The sequence below is a fragment of the Mus pahari genome, chromosome 5, assembly GCF_900095145.1.
Source record: "Mus pahari chromosome 5, PAHARI_EIJ_v1.1, whole genome shotgun sequence".
NCBI classification, from domain to species: Eukaryota; Metazoa; Chordata; class Mammalia; order Rodentia; family Muridae; genus Mus; species Mus pahari.
Window position 1 is genome coordinate 68,144,941 of NC_034594.1, and position 17,741 is coordinate 68,162,681.

Genomic DNA, 17,741 nt, shown 5'->3' on the forward strand with positions numbered 1-17,741 from the left:
GGCAGAACACACTACATGTGGCACAGGACTTACTGCTGACAAAGGATGGGAGCAGCCGCCCAAAGCGCATCAGAGGCTCCTCGTTGAGCTCAGTTGACTTGTCCACAAATTTGAAGAAGACATCATTGGGCTCACTGGCAAAGCTGTAGACCTCCTTGACATTCACCTTCCTGCCAATGCCCAGAACCACAAAGAAGTAACCCTTGCACTTGGCCTGGAGGATGGCTCTCTGGGCCTCCTCCAGCTGCTGCCTCTGCATGTCACCAGTCAACATCAGCACCATAATTTTGAGGTCCCGTGGGTTTGGAGCACTTTCAAAGACGTTCTCTATAGTGTATTCAATGGCATTGCCCAGGCCCATGGTTCCCTGAAGTTGGGTCATCCTCCAGCTAAGGAAATCCAGCAGCTTTTCCTTGGCACCGTAGTCTGTCAGTGAGAATTCCACCTTCACGGGCGGCACACTGGCATTGTCCACAGACTCATAGGTTGACTGCTGAACAACAGCCACCCTGGCAAAGTGTTGGGAAGCCTTTGGGTCTGGGCTCAGGTCCAGCTGTCTGATCACGTAGCCTATGTACTTCTTCATCTCATTGAACTGGAACAGTGTGGTAGCCTCTGAACTGTCCAAGATGAAAGCCAGGTCTATGTCCACGTCGCTGCCTGCTGCCCTCCGGTCCCTAAAGGAAGGCCTCCAGCTGCCGAAGCCACAGGATGGGTCTATATTGCAAATGTCTAGAAAAAAAAAATTACAGTGGTCCATTACCATGTGGTCCCAGCAGTGTCCCAACTTTCTGGGAGTCAGGTGACTACAATCATCACAGGAGATAGAAACTTCGCTGGGGAAAAGGATGCACACCCAAAATCCATGCATTTGGGGGGCAGAGGAAGGAGAATCACTAGCTTAAAGCAACCTAAGATATATACTTAGACTATGACTCTCTGCCTTAATTGTGGCCAGATTTCAGTTTTTGTTCCCTCATTTCACTAAATGAAACTTGTAAATGACTTAAAGTCTTCATAGTGCTCTGTGAGACTAAAACATTCCCGTCACTTGCTGTGCCTTAAATAAAAGTACTTTTAAGACAAACATGTAGGCTCTAGATTCCAAGATGAGAACGCCCTTGAGTGGTCTTTACATTAGTAAATACAATGAGCCTCGAGTCTTAACATTATCACTCTTCATTCAAAAGTCCCTCTGTAGTGACAACTTTGGTGGCTATGGTTGGACAGATCCCCATGTCCAGATAGATGAGCAGCTTACCCAAGCAAACATGGCAGGTAAGGACATTCTTCAGGAAGTCTGTGAGATCCCTCCTTGCAGGCAGAACCAGGGCATGTCCCACTGCTGTGTTATTGATCTGGTTTAGACAAAGGGAGACGTCAGGATGCATATACCACAGAAGGAGCCATTGTGAAAACACAGAGTAACGACAGGACAAAATCAATGAGATAAACTTGCCCGTGGCACAGCGTCTTATTGTTTGGACTCTGGTTGCTCAGATGATCAATTAGACACTAAACAAAATATCTGGTGTGCCTCTGGTGAACAGTGGGGGATAAGATATCATGGTGGTGGTTTTAACAGTGGCAGCAAACACTGATCTGACCCTTCCCTGTTCTCTCCAGGTTAGACAGTGACAAGGCAAACAAGGATATCCCTCCTTGGAGATGAAAACATCTCACCCATCACAGTGATGGGCGTGTGGCATCCACGTAGCAAGTAACTGATACGAATGGGCCAGGGGATTCCTTTCTGATCTGTGGTCACATGTACTCCTGGGTCCCTCAGCCCACACAAAATTAAATGAACAAAACTGTTCCCTCACAAGGACTTATGGCCAGGAGCCCAAGTTTAACACCGAACTCCAAACCCAGTCTGACTCCAAACCAGGCAGCAGTTTGGCAGAATAAACACTGAGGGACAGTGGCACTGAACAAGCCATAGCTTGCTGACACAGAAAGTGGTGCTCCCAACTGGCAAGGCACAGAGCCCAGATCACACAACCTCACCTCACAAGAGAGAAACCCAAGACACAGAAAGGGGTCACATACCACGGTGTAAGGCAGGTAGCAATGGGGACTAAGGACACCTAATTCTGGCCAGGGGTTCCTGTCCTTTGTATCTATTGTCCATGTGTCTTGACTAGTGTCACTAGTAGTGGCCCTGAATATAATTCTGGTCAGTTACAATTAAAGATACACAAGTGAGAACGGGATGTGTCTTCTGCATAGACTGGCCGGGAGAGCTAAGGAAAGGTTTGCACAGTGCGGGGTAGGGAGGAGCCTGAGGCCACTCATACTTTGAGAACCTCACTGAGAGCCTGTGGGTCCTACTGGCTAGCCCAGGAGAGTCCCTCCAGAACAGAACAGGGTAGGCTATACCCAGGACATAAGCCTTAGAATCTAGTGGCCTAGCTGCTTCTCCATAATTGAGACCCTCACTAACTCCAAGATCTTCTAACCCATACAGTAAAAATAAGTAAAAGCTTTAGCAACATGTTCTAGGAAGTCAGAACAGGGTCATATAAAACTCTAACTAAGCCACTTGGTGAGGAGCCAGAACCGCCCCACTCCACTGGGAGACAGAATCCACCCACACCAACAGCTCCTACTTGGCCAGCAAGAACACAGAGCCTTGCTACCTAGCCAGCACTACCACCATGTAGGGCAGGACCTGGAGGGAGTAAGTTACAGCCCTTTAGATGTTGGTGCTGATGCTGAAGCCACAGGCTGCCCTAGACACGTCACAAGAGATCTCAACCATCCCAGTCCACTCAGACCTTTCAGAAGCCAAAGAACACAAACTCTACATAGAGAACATGGCATTCCTTAGAGCTTTCTCAAAGATGAGATGAGAGGGAGGGGGAGCCAAAGCATGGAGCACAGACCTGCAAGGCATTGATGAGCTGTCGGTCCTCCTGGCTTGTAAGGAACAAGGGTGTGATCCCCGCATCGGAAAGCTTGAGCACAGCCTCTCGGAGCTGGGGGGATGCCCTGGTGGGCTTGTTGCTGAAGAAAATGGCCACTTTCCTCATCAGGAACCCACTCCTCACACGTTTGAATGTATTCCTGGCCACGAATGACATTGCGGTCTCCAAGCTCTGCTGCTTAGAGGTCAAGGCCACTTGGAGATTCTGAATACTGTCTAAGAGGGCAGACTTCTTCTTGGAGTCAGCAAACCGGATCTCTGTAGTCACCTCATTGTTATAGGTGACCACAGCCACGCGGGCACCCCTCGGACAGTTGCTCTCTGCAATGGTCAGATCTCCCACAATGCCCAGAAGCACCTCTCGCATCCGGCTGAAGGTGTCCTGCGTAACCCCCTCAGAGGTATCCAGGGCAAAGGCGAGTTCTGTTGGGAATACAGGGCACTCCAGGGGCCCTGTGGAAAATGAGGGTTCAGAGATAAGCCCTACTCACCGAAGAGGATCCATCTCTCCTCAGAAGAATGTGAAGTCACCAATACTCACCATAGCAGCAAGCTATAAAGGAAACAAAGAGAAGAGAGGATGAGAGCCAGGTCTGCAGGGTGAGCGTGGTGAAGGCGAAGGCATGATGTACGCCAGGCCACAGAAGAGGGAGCACTTACGGCATTTGTCCCGGATGTTCTGGATGAGGGCGCATTGCTGGGGAAGAAATCAAAGTATTAGGAAGAGCAGATGACAGGCATGTAAGACAACAGTTCACTCTGGACACACACTACTTACATCAACGGAGTCGCCTCGGTTGCCCTTGTGACCCTGTAAAACCAAGCAACGAAAGTCTGAGAGAGGAAGCAGATAGATGTGGTGTGGTTTAAGAAGGGACAGGGGATGGGAGAAATGAGGGTGGATATAGCATAATCAAATCACAGCACGTATGCACGTGGAGTTGTCGGAGTGGAACTCCACGGCCTGTACAATGAGTGTGTGTTAAGAATTATAATAAGGGGCTGGAGAGATGGCTCAGCGGTTAAGAGCACTGGATGTTCTTCCAGAGGTCCTGAGTTCAATTCCCAGCAACCACATGGTGGCTCACAACCATCTGTAATGGGATCCGATGCCCTCTTCTGGTATGCCTGAAGACAGCTACAGTGTACTCATATACATAACATAAATAAGTAGATGAAGACAGCTACAGTGTACTCATATACATAACATAAATAAGTAGATCTTTAAAAATCAAACAAACAAAAGAATTATAACAAGGAGAAAAATAAAGAAACAAAAAGGCCATTCTTTAGCCATAGGAACAGAATGGGAAGTAATAGAAACGCAACAGACACTGCATAGCCTTGAGTTTCCACAGCACCTCTGTCTAAATTGGATTCCACCACTGGAGCAGAAGAAGCACACTTCTGAAGACAAAGTGTTCTCCCTAGGAGGTGAGCTCCCTCTAAATAAGCTCTGCTCCTCCCACCTGGTATCTCATTGTTCACCCAGGACTCTAACCACAACCACCCGGGCCCCTCTCAACTACTCTGGGCAATAAAAACAGCTTTTCCTGTGGACACAGCTTCCTTTCTGATGCTCACTCTGCATAGCCTGCCCCTGAGGAAGCATAGGTAAGGGATTATCACACTGTCCCCTCCATGTCGAAAGCACCTCATCCCCTAGGTGCTAGGCACAGACTCATGACCAACTTCTGTGTTTTGTCCCCATGTTTTGTCAACCTGATGGTCAAGCTTTGGAGAGACTCGGCTCGTTTTCCCTGAAGCAGTTTCTCTTGGCTAGTAACCTGAAATGGCTGGCTCAGCACACCCCATTAACTGCACCACCCCTCAGCCTGCCTCCATCACATGCAAAGGCTCAGCGTTCTTCCCCTGCCTTTGAGCAACCCAGTCCCTCAAAGTGGTTGGCCCACTCCTGGTTTGTCTTGTCTGTTATACCTTGAACCTCATGCATTTCAGTACAGGGGCAAACCAAATATGGAAACTGATTCCTCCTGGGCTCTGGGGAAATGCATGGCTGATGGATTTTAAACCCTGAGTCAGTGGCTCCCTTACGAATTTTAAAAAACAAAGAAAGTGCTCCCCAAACCCTGATTTGATCTAGTTGTGCAACTTCTACACAATACAAGCAACGCTACTGCAGCTTTCTCTCTCTGAACAAACCTATAGTGAGAAAGTATACAGGCATATATTATAATATTCCCTGGATCACAGAATAGCATATAAACCATAGTTTTAGCTCAATGGAAGAGTGTTTGCCTGGGAGGAATGGGGCCTTGGGTTCAATTCCTAGTACCACAAAAAATGCTATTTATTTTCTTGTTTATGGTTCTAGGAAGAAAATCCAGGATCTTGCCCACAACAGGTATATGCTCTGCCATCTGCCACTGAGCTACCTTCCTGGTCTCTATAAAACATTTTCCAAAGCTTATTATTTCAAAACGCAAGTCTGCTTTTTATCTATTGCAGTGTCAGAAGGTAATAAGTTTAGTAAACAGATAACACATATGTAGGGGATTTTTTTTTTTTTTCGAGGAAGGAAGATGGTTGGGCATTTTCAGAGATTAGATGTAAGGCACCCATCAGGCTTTCTCCCACCTAGTGACTCATTAGCAATTGGATGGATACTTACAGATGGTCCTGGGTAACCAGGTTCTCCCTTTTGTCCAGGTGCCCCTGGAGGTCCTGAATTTCCCTAGATGAGGTAAAAGATGGAACATTCTTAGCTCCTGTAGGGAGAATGGTGGTAGAAAGAATCTATTCCAAACTACCCATCGCCAATGAGAAGTCTCCAAAATTCAGGTGTAAAGATAAAGATAAAGAGCTTCTTTGAGTCCCTATTCTGTACAGTCTGGCAGGCTTGCGTAAGACACATGGTTGTCCCAAACCACCACTAAAATCCCTCTGAGTAGCCAAGAGAACAAGTAACTGCCAATCAGTTAGATAAGTGTTCATGGACATCACTAGCCTATTCAAAATGATCTAGATGGACTGTCTTTACTGATCAAATTTACTGCATTAATTATTATTAACTATATTTCTGGATGAAAAACAGCTGTGAGTAGCATTATTTATATCTGGACTATGAATTGAGATTCTGTTTAATTGATGTTGGAGGGGAAGTGAGTGATCATTAAAGAGAGAAATCTAGGTTGAACCACGGTTAAAGTAAGAGGGATCTTATCAACCGGGGGATGAGGAGCCTGTGGTCCAGGCATGGCTAGGGATGCTACAGGTTTCCGAAGGCCTCATCAAGCCCTGCTTTCTCACATCTGAACAGTCATGACACCATCCAGCCCAAGACCTAAGCCTCCCCAGCACCATGATGGGGTATCTGTGGGCTGATGGCTTTTGAGACAGGCCAGAGAAAGAGCTATCAAGCCCTCCCCACAAGAGGTCATGGCTGAAGGAGGGCAGGTACAGAACACAGCTCTCATGGTCTGTGAGGACATTGGTTTGAAACTTGGAAGTCCCTTCTGCCACCGGGGGCTGTCACTGATCAGGCTGAGAAAGAAGAGGACGTTTTTTTTAAAAGTCTCCGCATCCCATCACACGGCCACGAGCCTGCTCATTCTCACTCGCACGCAGCAAGGTGAGGGGGGCGAACTCACCCTTCGACCTCTGATGCCTTTGGGTCCTGGTGGTCCATCTGCCCCTGGCTCACCAGGGGTACCCTGGGAAGAGAGCCAAGAAGTGTCACATCAAGATCTTCAACAGAAAGTCCTGTTAGGGGTGGGTGTCCCTAGGTAGGACCTCAACAGGTTCACATCAGGCTGCAGCGTTTTGGTGCCGTTTACAGACAGCCTGGGTTTATGTCATCACTGGCATGACCGCCAAATGGGTTGTGGCATTTACAGGCCTCAGATTCTTCCTCTGTCCACATAACTAACGAGTACCATGGGCGGTAAGCACTGCCAACTCCATCCACACAGGAGGGAACATCTTAGAGAGCTCAGAGACTTTCCCAGCATGGCTCTGTCATGAGTGGAGGACCCAAGATTAAAGCTGGGGTACTCTGACTTCGGCTCATGGGACAGCTCAGGCTTATCCAGAAACCATGCAGACACCCCATTACTCCAAACACTCGCCTTTGGTCCCGGATACCCAGGGAAGCCTCTTTCTCCCTGTAAAAGACAATAAACACCTCAGTATCAGGTCCCGACTTAAAGCCATCAGTTCTAAAACAAGAGGCCAGAAGCCATCCTTGGTGACTCGCAACAACGAGGGCGTCTCTAGAAGCTTCGACAGATACGTACTTTTTTGCCTCTGCGCCCTTCACTGCCAACCCCATCTCTCCCGTCATCTCCCTAAGAGGAACAGAGAGGGTGTTACTGCAAGCCATTGCATCGGGCACTTCACACCCACCATGTCACACTCTCCCCTCAGCAGAGGGGGAGTGCATGAGTGTTTGGGGACCAAAGGGCAAGAGAAAGAAGCCTTCCATCTCTGTGCCCTCTTCCACAGGGGTGAGCAGTCGTGTTTGTAGAGATACTCAGATCTATGTGAGGATTATCTGTGAGTCTCCCTCAAAACAGGAATCTCTCAGATATCCTGAGTCTTCTGTGCGTAGGTCTTACTCTCCGGTCCCCAACCCCTTCTTGTCCTAGACTGACACCCCTTCCAGACAGCCCTCCTCCAAACCCCTGGGCTCTGTATCCCCAGGTCTGTACCCATCATCATATAAGGCATTCAGAGTGAACACTGTCAACTGTCTCACAATGAGAGAAACGTGTTGGGAAGACATATCAGTATTTTAAAGCTTGAGATTATAATGATCTGGTGTCTGGTCCTTTTACGGAGTCTTCAGGAAGAGTGACTCATTTTAGGAAAACTCCCAATAGCCTATAGGTTTCCTTTTTGCTCACAAAGCTGCCAGGGAAATAAAACTCATTTTGAAATGAGCAGTTTTCACCACCCTCAGCCATATTCTCAATCATCCAAACAGAGCTGCAAACCTCTCCAAGTCTACGATGCTTTCTGCGTTGTTCATCCCAGTCAGTGAGCCCTGCAGGGCACTGAGTGGCCTTACCGTCTCTCCACGGGGTCCACGGTTCCCGATGCCTCCCTTCGGCCCTGGCTCTCCTGGCTCACCCTACAATGGGGAGAATAAGGATGCTTCACTGAGTGGAGGCCAGCTCATGGGGACCCAAGCTCCACACTTGCTGTACTGATGTTGGGGGTAGTGATGTCCAGGGGTATCTGCCACAGACGTCACATTTTAGGTTTCCGTGAAATCAGATTTTAATCGTAATAAGCCAAGCACAGCAAGACAAGTGCCACATGCTGTCTCACACATGAAGTGGCATAGGCTGACGTCATGAGAGAGTGGACACCCATGATCGGTAGGGACAGAGCATTGCGGGACAGAGCATAACTGTGTAACAGGTACCAGCATGCAGTTTAGGCAGGAGGAGAATGATCTAGTGGGCACTGTGGATGGCTGTAGTTTACAACAATTTAGTACATATTCAGAAGAGAGTTTCAAGTGCCCCCAATGCAAAGAAATACCCATTTCTCTGACCCTACCATTATATGTGTTATGAAATTACCACACACATTGTGCCCTATCAATGGGTACTGCTATACACATATTTTTAAAATGCTAAATGCAGGGGCTGGCGAAATGCTCAGGAAGTAAAAGGGCTTTTGCTCCCAAGTCTGACAACCTGAGCTCAAGCCCCAAGTTCCCATGTGGTGGGACAAGAGAACCAAACCCCACCAAACTGTCCAATGACTTTTACATATCCAGTATGGTATGTACACAACCACACACATATTGGATAGACAGACAGATAGGCAGGCAAACAGACAGACAGATTTAAAAACTTAGTAAAAATCCAATAATAAAACATAATACTGACTCTGTGTGTGTATGTGTGTGTGTGTGTGTGTGTGTGAGAGAGAGAGAGAGAGAGAGAGAGAGAGAGAGAGAGATCTCAATCTCACCATGTGGACCAGACTGGCCTCAATCTTAGAGTAATCCTCCTGCCCCAAGTTCCGACCAAGTGCAGAGATTACAGGCCTGAGCCACCACAAGTGTCTCTCTGTAACACCCTTTCTGTTTGTTTCATTTGGGGAGGGGTGTTTGGGGACCTCTACATAGTCTTAGCTGTCCTGGAACTCACTATGTATGGCAGGGTGGTCTGAAATTCACTGAGACCCACCTGCCTCTGCCTTCCAAGTGCTGGGATTAAAGGTGTGGACTATCACTAATTATAACATACATATGTGAACAGTGAGGAAAATTGGGGTTGTGTCTGTGACCATTGATGCACAGGACTTAGGTTGAAGGCAGAGGAGAGGCCAGGCAGCAAGGAGGTGGCAGCACCTAGTTCAGCAAAGCCCTACTGTTCCCCAGACAAACCTTCCTCCCCAGCGGACCAGTTCTGCCACGTTCTCCAGGAGCTCCAGCCGTACCTCCGCCTCCCTGTAAGGCAAGGAAAGGGGTGTGCATGAAGCAACAACTGTCCAGACTAAAGACCCTGACTGCCCCCGGTCACAGGCTCACCCGCAAATCCCAAGCACTTAATGATGCCCAGCACTGCCCGCTTAAGCCCACAGAGTCACGGAGCGAATCCTGCAGACTCCACACCGTCAGCCACCCCCACACCAGCCCCACCAGCCAACGCTCAGATGCCTACCCGAGGTCCAGGAATTCCTTGTTCCCCAATCAGGCCTGGGGGACCAATGGGACCAGGTGGGCCCTGGGGAGGAAAAGGTCAGGTCACAGGTGAGTGCAGTGGTAACAACCCAAATGCCAAGCAACCAGTGAATGAGAACGGCTGCTCTTCATCCATGCAATGGACTCAGTCAGTGAGAGGAATATGACTATGTCAGCTGCCAGAACACGTCCTGAGTTCAGAGAACCATACTATGTGAAAGAAGCCAAACATAAAATCCACCTATCAAGTGATACCATTTATATGAAATGTCCCGAACAGGCAAATTCACGTAGACAGGGAGACCAGTGTGGGCCAGAGGTAGGGAGCATCAGGGTTGAGGGTTACTGGGGTGGGGAGAGGCAGTAAAGAGGAGGGGCAGTAGGGATTAGCGGCAGCTGGGGTGGGGCAGTAGGAGTGGAGGGCAATAGGGATGGAGGGCAATAGGGGTCAAATGTGAATGATGTTAGGGTGACAGATGTGGGGTCTATAAGGGTGAGGGGAGATGTGGGAATGGCAGAGGTGGAGGATGACAATTTGGGGTTGATGGGGGCCCCAGAGGTAGAGAACAATAGAGGGCGACTGTACATTGCCTCCTTTGGGGTTAATAAAACATTTTTAAACTATTACACAATACAGTGAGTACTCTGAGTGCTGTGAAATCATCGCTAGAAGCCGAATCTGTGTCACGTGACCATCACCTTAATTTAAGACAAAGCTACCAAGGGTCTGGGAGATACTACAAGGCATGTGTCATGCCAGGATACCGACCTGTGAGCCTCTGGTACCCTGCTCGCCTTCGAAGCCTGGCTGGCCAGGACCGCCTCTGTTGCCCTTGGAAACAAGACAAGCAGGTAAACAAAACCACAAAACCAGCTCTCTGCTCTGGACTGGGGAAAGGGAACCCTCACACAGGTCCTCACACAGCCTGTCTCTCCGAGCCTGCACAAATTGTCACTTGCCTGTTTCACGGGACAGCTTTGATAAATAAGGATGTTTTGGACTGAATCCTCTCTGGCACAGGCAAGATGGCCGGACACAGGGACATTCCTGGCAGAGGGCTCCCCAGACATCTGAGGCCAGTCAGCCTTTTCCCTTCCCTCCCCCCACTCCAGAAACCACATAAAACACCTTCTATGCTAGAAGAGTTTGAGAGAACGATAGAGAAAAGGGAGGGTTCCATCGGCTGTTGGCCAGGGACTCTATCTCCATCCCTGGGCTGACTGTGTCCAGGAGGCCCCTGGAAGTCTAGGTAAGAGACAAGAGACATGCCAAGCCAGTCCAGTGGCTTACCTTAGCTCCTGCAGGGCCCCTTCGGCCAGAGCCACCCTGTGGAAGAAGACACATGTCTTGAGAGGGAGATTCGGATGCTGAATCCTGACACGTGTATCCACCCACTGTAGTGCAAACTTCATGCCAGAAACTATAGTCCCTACACCTAGGAGGCTGGTGCGTTCACCCCTCCTCCCCACTCCCCAGCAGTTTCTACTTCTAAGCTGTGCCTGTGAGTTACTCCAGTGAACAGTTGGGAATGACTTCTGACCTGCCAAGGAAAATAATGGCTTCTGGCTGCAGAATCCCAGCCAGTTCCCAGAGAAGAATGAGAAACAGGAAGGCGAACCTGCCCATTGCTCTAACTTAGCAGAGTCAGAGATCCTTCGCTGCGGTGAAGGGAGTCCTGGGCTCTCAACCCTCCCGGCCAAAGACAACACGAGCAACCCCAGCGCACACATGTGAACCTGAAAGTCAGGCTCATGTCTTGGCAGCTTCTTGTGGATGTTCCAGAGGTGAGCCTTAGTTTGAAAACGTGAGCCTGCTGCAGGAGGACCCAGGGATTCCCCACCTCATGAATGCTCCAGTGGAGAGTTGGGGGAGGGGATCTGCCGGCATGCTAAGCTGTCTCTGCAAGGTCAGAGACTTGGTCAACCTAGGAGTTCCATTCTCTACCCCCAGGGGGATCAGCCCAGCAACTGGTCACTCTGCAGCCACCCTGGTGGTGGCCTCCTTCCTGGGGTCTTTGGGAATACTGAGAGCTGCTCTCACAAAGCAGCAACCAAGCCCCGCCCCTCCCTAAGAACCGTGCTCTTCTATCAGGCTCCTGCCTCACTGCTCACTGGCAGCCTGCAGGGGCCAGAAGAGGCAGCTGAGAAGGCTCTAACCCCCTGGAGCACATCTTGGTCTGTGTCTGGCATAGCAGAGAGGGAAGCGACAAAAGGCCTCTCTGTTGGTCCTTACCCTGAGGCAAATTTACTGTGTTCTACCTCCCGTCACTTAGTGAGCCCCTAAATTGATTCCAACAGGAGTTTCTGCCTCACCCATGGTAGCGAGCATGACTGTACCTTCAGCTGGGCTTTCAGTCATGCCCTCAGACCATTCTGAGAGCTGTGTTACAAAAGCGTGTAGAACAGTCCTTGTCTTTCTGTGGCTCAACCATATTAACCTACCACCACACCCCAGACTTACACTCGTGCCAAGGAACAAACTCAAGCCTATTTGCTAAGCATTTGGCTGACTGAGCTAGCTCTCCAGTCTAATGTTCGAACTTTTGAAGGTAATAATTTGATTTGGGGTTTTAAAAAGTTAGAAACCATTTGAGCACAAGGGAGTCACTACTCTGGAAAGCCTTATACCTCAGGAACTCTCTGTGATGGTCAGCTACTGGACCCAGCAATGCTGAGGACCCTGTCATGAGCGGTCCACCCCCGCCCCCATGCTTTCTGCTCTGTTTATTTCTGAGCAGAGACCCACCCTAGGCACCCACTAACTTCCTGAACTCCCCTAAGGATTGTAACCTCCTGGCCTCTTCATGCTCTTCTTCAATGCTACTAGGACCCTGCTCTTCGCTTACTTGGGCCCTGGTAGCTTTCAAACAGCTTCACACAGGATTATGGACTTCACCTTGGCTTCAGCATTCCTTCAGTGAGTCCGGAACAAGTTATTCAGCAACACACACTCCAGAATGCATTGGCAACACAAAAGCTAAGCCACACTGCTAAGTTCCCTTCTGTGAGTAGCACATCAGAAGCAATTATATGGGCAACTGAAATCTGTGTCTTCATCCTTCTCCCCCATGTTTCCCCCACCAGCCAGAATTAGTATTTCCATTCTGATGTTTTAGCTACTTAGTGGGCAAGAGTTGACCAAATACTTGAAAATAGCAGAGACCTTTTTTTTTCTTTAAAGTGTTCAATGTTCTCTACAGAGGAAAGAACAAAGGACTGAAGGAGGGAGAAAAGACTGAGGGAAGGTGAGCGATGGGTGCCAGAGGAAGCTAAGAATGAAAATGTCCTATATGCAACAGATCTGGGGTAAAGACCCACATCTTGCCTTCTCCCTCCCTCCATGGGAAGACAAGCATGAACGCCCTTGGTCCCTACCTATGCTCCCTGAACCCATCAGAACTGTGAGCCATCAAACAATCTAGGGCAGCCACATTAAGTCAAAGGTAAAAGCCTACGTATTTTATATTGACATAAATGGTCTTGGTTTTAGTACTGAGTCTGTACAGCATAAAGTAGACAGATAGATGGTTTCAGGAATGGCTCTACATCTCCCTGGTAGGGAGCTGCACCATAGCAGCAGAGTGCCAGGCACTGTGCACCAATCACTTGCCACTGAGCAGAACCCAACATCCCAAGGTACTCACGTCCTTCCCAGGGTCGCCTGGGCTGCCAGGGATGCCATCTCTGCCTGGGAGACCCTGAAGTGGGGGTAAAAAGTTAACATGAAATTCTCACCTGCAGAGAAGCACATTAAACCCCAGAGTGTGTTTCTGGAGACATGAGGCAGAGGTCTATGCCCAGGAGAGGGTCTGTCTATAGGAGGACAGAGCTCCAGGCACTCTTGGGAAGCATCAGGCTTAGTAGGGTCACTATCACCCCTTTAAGACTTTGGCTTCACCAGAGCTCTCTGCACACAGCTGCAGGGCACAACAGCTGCCTGGGAGCAGCCTCGATGCCCAGTCCCACAGATGCCAGCCTTGGGGGACATTGCTGCTGGTGTCACATACTGCAGTTCATGGGGGTTGCAGCTGGTGAGGCATCAATGACGTGAATCAGCTTGCCACCCTGAGCACAAAGGGTCTCTGGGTATGGATCACTGTACCATGGGGCCAATGTCGCCCGTTTCTCCTTTGGGTCCTCTCTGCTGGCTGTCCCGTCCTGAGTCACCCTGAAAACAACAGGAGTTGTCCAATGAGCCCCATATAAGGAAAGCTGGAGCCATTAGAATTCTTAGCATCAGGTTAAAGGGAAGGCTCTCAAAGACAGCCCTTCAAGCCCTCTCCTATCCAGCTATACCCAGAGCCTAACCGTGGCCCCAATGGGGTGGCACAAGTTCTTCCCTACTGGGGACACTCAGCCTCACATTCCATCCTCTCCCACAGAGGAGGGTGACCTGCAGAACAGGCCATCCCAGCAGCGGTCCTTTGCTTAAAGGGTTTACAAATCTGTGAACCAGAAAGCTGCATAGGACACACCCTAAGGCAAACGTGTCCAAAGGGCATCTCAGGAAGACCCTCAGAGACACACCTACCCAGTGACTTGAAAACGCTTGTTGTATTGAAAACAAATCATCCCCAGTGACCCCCGAATTGAAAGGACAGGATAAATCTCGTATTTTATCAGCAATTTCAAAATGTAAATGATCCCTTTTCTCTTTCCTCATAAGCCTCCTCCCATTAAATCCAAAATAAAGAAACTTCCTTACCGGGTCACCTCGAATCCCGACATCTCCTCTCTCGCCTTTGTCTCCTTTTGGTCCTTTGTCACCCTAAATCAATCACACAGTGGAAGTTTAAAACTAGATATTTCTAGTAGCAAGTATTTTAGTGAGTATTTGAGATCTATAACATGATGTCATGATTGATACATACATACACACAAATATACATACATATATATACATTGTATATATATATAGGTGGTTGCTATGGTGAAGAAAATGATTGTATCTATTGTCCCACTACTTTGTTTCTGTGATCAATAAGTTGGTGCCTGCTATTCCAACCAGAATTTCTAATACAATGATGTTTGCTAACTATAACCCTTAAGCTGCATCTTAGACCTCTACGTTGTTCATCAAAATCACGTTCCTCATTTTGTAAGTCTCATCAGAACACCTGTTGCCATTTTCCCATTTGGCATGAAGCTTGAAAAGTTCGCTTATTTTCTAAGATTTATTTTCTTTATAAGTATGTATATGTGTCTATGTGTGTGTAGACCTGAGTGCAGTATCTGCAGAGGCCAGAAGGGGGCAGTATATCCCCCAGAATGGAAGTTACAGGCAAGTTGTGAAACAATCTGAGAGCTAGGAACTGAATTGGGGTTCTCCGTATGATCAATATATGTTTTTAACCACTGAGTCATCTCTCTAGTTCCCAAATCATGTCAAAATATTTCTGATGTGTCTGGCTAGTCCACAGATGTTTCCTGGAGAGCCCGCTCAGCCCCAGGCATTGAGAAATGTGTTTTCAACCTAACAAACTCAGACGCCACCCTGCAGGGCATGCTTTCCAACAAGGAAATGGCATATAGGGTGTCATAGTTGCGAGGGGACATCACTCATACATCTACCAGGAAACCATGGGAAGAGTGCTAACTGGTCGCTGGAGAAGGTGTTATGTCCCCCCACTCGGGGACAGGGAGAAAAGAGCACACCTACCCTTCTTCCAGGGCTCCCCTTTTCTCCAGATGAACCAGGCAGCCCCTTGTCTCCCTGTAAAGACAATGAGGGTGGATTGTACAATGTGGCGACAGCTCCATGGACTGCTGGTGACCAGGACTTCAGGAATAGAAGCAGTTGGGACACGGGAGGTAGAACCACCCACCTCTTCACCATCCAGGCCATCCAAGCCGATTTCTCCCAATTCACCCTGCATAGACAAAGACAGACAGTGAGTGGAACAAGTCACCCCAGCAAGTGAGAAGAAGAAGCATCAGGGCAGTTTTCATTGAAACAAACAAATGCTTTAGTACCTTCTCTCCTGGGAATCCTCGAGAACCCTGGAAGGTAAGGGGACAGCAGAAACGTGAGTGATACAGAGCCAGTTCCTCGGGACAGAGGCCAAGAGATGCCCCTTCACCTGGGTCTGAATAGCCCCGGTTCTAAGGATCTATACATTAAACATACATTCTGGCTTGCCTCCTCTCTCCCTGCCAGCTGGCGTATTAGTAAGTGAATTTGCCTGGAGGTGAACACTTGGGTGGTCTTTCTCCCTGGGAAGGAGAGGCAACTCCAAAGACAGAAGGCCAGTTTCATAACTTGCAGTGTGCTGGCCCTTCCCTTCTCAGCCCTGCTCTCCGAGTCAGCAAGGAGCGGGTCCTGGAATTCTGTGAATCCCCAACCTCTTTCCCTGGCTCCTCCCAGGGCCTGGCCAGAACCTTGCACTTCATGACTGACTCCTGGCTGCTAAATGTTTCCACAGGAAACTACGTCTCCACCCAGACTCCTTTCCAGTGATAGCCTGTGCTCTGGACTTCTGACCCACCCAGTGCAGAGCTACCTTCGGTGAGAGACCCTGGCTAATGGGCTCTGGGGATGAAGATCGCCCAGCTTGCTACCCTCCCTCCCCGAGGCACATGGAAACCTCATATCCTCCCAGCATGCTCTGCACTGACTCCCCTACACATGAATCCATACCTTCACTCCCCTCTGGCCTGGGCAGCCCTGGAAACCTTGTGTGCCATTCACACCAGGTGGACCTCGTTCACCCTATAAAGAGAACAAAGGCATTTTGCAGGTTGGAATCCATTGTCTGGTGTCTCTTCTAACTCTCTCTCTCTCTCTCTCTCTCTCTCTCTCTCTCTCTCTCTCTCTCTCTCAAGAATAGCATGCAGCACATAGAGGACTTCACTGTAAGCAGGTTACATGTACTAACGTCCTCACCCCGCCCCCACCCCAGCTCCTGACTGAGCAAGAATTCACAACTTCACGGGCCAGGGAGTAGACTCTGGGATGATTGCAGTGTCCAGGGGGTACTGCTCTTTCCTCTGACCATTGCACTGTGTTGTCATGGTTTCCAGCTGTCCCATGGCAACAGGGTCAGCACTGACATCCTTATCTGGTCTGGAAACCCAAAGACCTTGCTCTCCCAGGAGCCCCTCCATCCCATAGCCCAGAGATGGGCCTTGTCCTATGGTCCCAGAGCCTTGTAGGCTTACCAGAGTCGCACCACATAATAGTTCAGCAGCTCATCATCCTCCTGCCCCATTCTCTCAAAAGCTGGGACTAGCAGTACATACCACCACTAACTTCTGCTCGGATACTTGGTGGACACTGGGCATACCATACTTAACCTTCCTCCACTCTGAAACAGATCAAGTCTCCCCATGCACTCCACACACACATATTCGTCACATTCAAAGAACCTCACTGTCCTTAATGTAGGAAAGAAAGGAAAATGGTTATGTAAGTTAAGAGAAAAATCTTTCTCCTGATAAGAAAGCCCTGGACACCAGACAGGCTACAAACTCCACCATCCAGTCCCCATATGGGAAGAACAGGAGGCAGTAAAAACTCGAGGGGCAGGGAAGCTTTTACTCACAGGTCCGCCTTCGTCACCTGGGTAGCCTCGATAGCCGTCTTCCCCGGAGATACCCTGAAATAAAACACATGGGTCCCCATGTCACCACGTTTTGCATAAACCGTCTCAGCAGTGCCTTGCTCAGTGGAGCTGTGGTGACACGAAGTGTGAAAGTGGGCATTGCCCCAAGCTGAGCCCACTCACTCTCTATTCATTGATGATCTTCCCATTGGGCTATCTTAGGCTCTTTCTTTTCCCAGAGAGCTGTGACTCGCTTTTAAGGTAACCGCTAAGGGTCCCACTGACCCACATATTGAGGCTGCCGAGGTATGCTCGGCTTTTCACATTGTTTTGTGGAATGACAGACCCATATGTTAAAGAGCAAACTGTCCCATCCAGTAGAAGACGGAAACGTAGCAGGTGCTTGGGCCATCTCCATCACCAGCAAGACATTAGGGATATTGGTCAGCGAGAAGTACCTTGGAGCCCAGAATTGGCAATATGGCCAGGGTCCTTCTGCCTCTCTCATATCCATCCAGTCTCCCAGCCAAATAGTGACAGAGCCGCAAGTCTAACCTGTGGTGTGAAGTCTAGCCTGTGGTGTGAAGTCTAGCCTGTGGTGTGAAGTCTA

General features: G+C 49.1%; 1 protein-coding gene across 5 annotated transcripts in view; it reads right to left on the reverse strand.

Moving 5' to 3' along the window:
- Nucleotides 1-17,741, reverse strand: part of Col6a3 (collagen type VI alpha 3 chain) — a 74,376-nt gene that overhangs the window by 10,817 nt on the left and 45,818 nt on the right. For all 5 annotated transcript variants that reach the window (XM_021198949.2, XM_029538434.1, XM_029538432.1 and 2 more), the window contains 23 exons: nucleotides 17,132-17,185; nucleotides 16,228-16,299; nucleotides 15,564-15,590; nucleotides 15,416-15,460; nucleotides 15,250-15,303; nucleotides 14,296-14,358; nucleotides 13,693-13,758; nucleotides 13,235-13,288; nucleotides 10,882-10,917; nucleotides 10,360-10,422; nucleotides 9,571-9,633; nucleotides 9,294-9,356; nucleotides 7,959-8,021; nucleotides 7,186-7,236; nucleotides 7,018-7,053; nucleotides 6,541-6,603; nucleotides 5,562-5,624; nucleotides 3,708-3,740; nucleotides 3,590-3,626; nucleotides 3,471-3,482; nucleotides 2,889-3,382; nucleotides 1,262-1,358; nucleotides 34-732 (listed from right to left, as the gene is read on the reverse strand). In XM_021198949.2, the coding sequence (XP_021054608.1) occupies nucleotides 34-732; nucleotides 1,262-1,358; nucleotides 2,889-3,382; nucleotides 3,471-3,482; nucleotides 3,590-3,626; nucleotides 3,708-3,740; nucleotides 5,562-5,624; nucleotides 6,541-6,603; nucleotides 7,018-7,053; nucleotides 7,186-7,236; nucleotides 7,959-8,021; nucleotides 9,294-9,356; nucleotides 9,571-9,633; nucleotides 10,360-10,422; nucleotides 10,882-10,917; nucleotides 13,235-13,288; nucleotides 13,693-13,758; nucleotides 14,296-14,358; nucleotides 15,250-15,303; nucleotides 15,416-15,460; nucleotides 15,564-15,590; nucleotides 16,228-16,299; nucleotides 17,132-17,185 (2,308 nt within the window). The remainder of the gene's footprint in view (nucleotides 1-33; nucleotides 733-1,261; nucleotides 1,359-2,888; nucleotides 3,383-3,470; nucleotides 3,483-3,589; nucleotides 3,627-3,707; nucleotides 3,741-5,561; nucleotides 5,625-6,540; nucleotides 6,604-7,017; nucleotides 7,054-7,185; nucleotides 7,237-7,958; nucleotides 8,022-9,293; nucleotides 9,357-9,570; nucleotides 9,634-10,359; nucleotides 10,423-10,881; nucleotides 10,918-13,234; nucleotides 13,289-13,692; nucleotides 13,759-14,295; nucleotides 14,359-15,249; nucleotides 15,304-15,415; nucleotides 15,461-15,563; nucleotides 15,591-16,227; nucleotides 16,300-17,131; nucleotides 17,186-17,741) is intronic.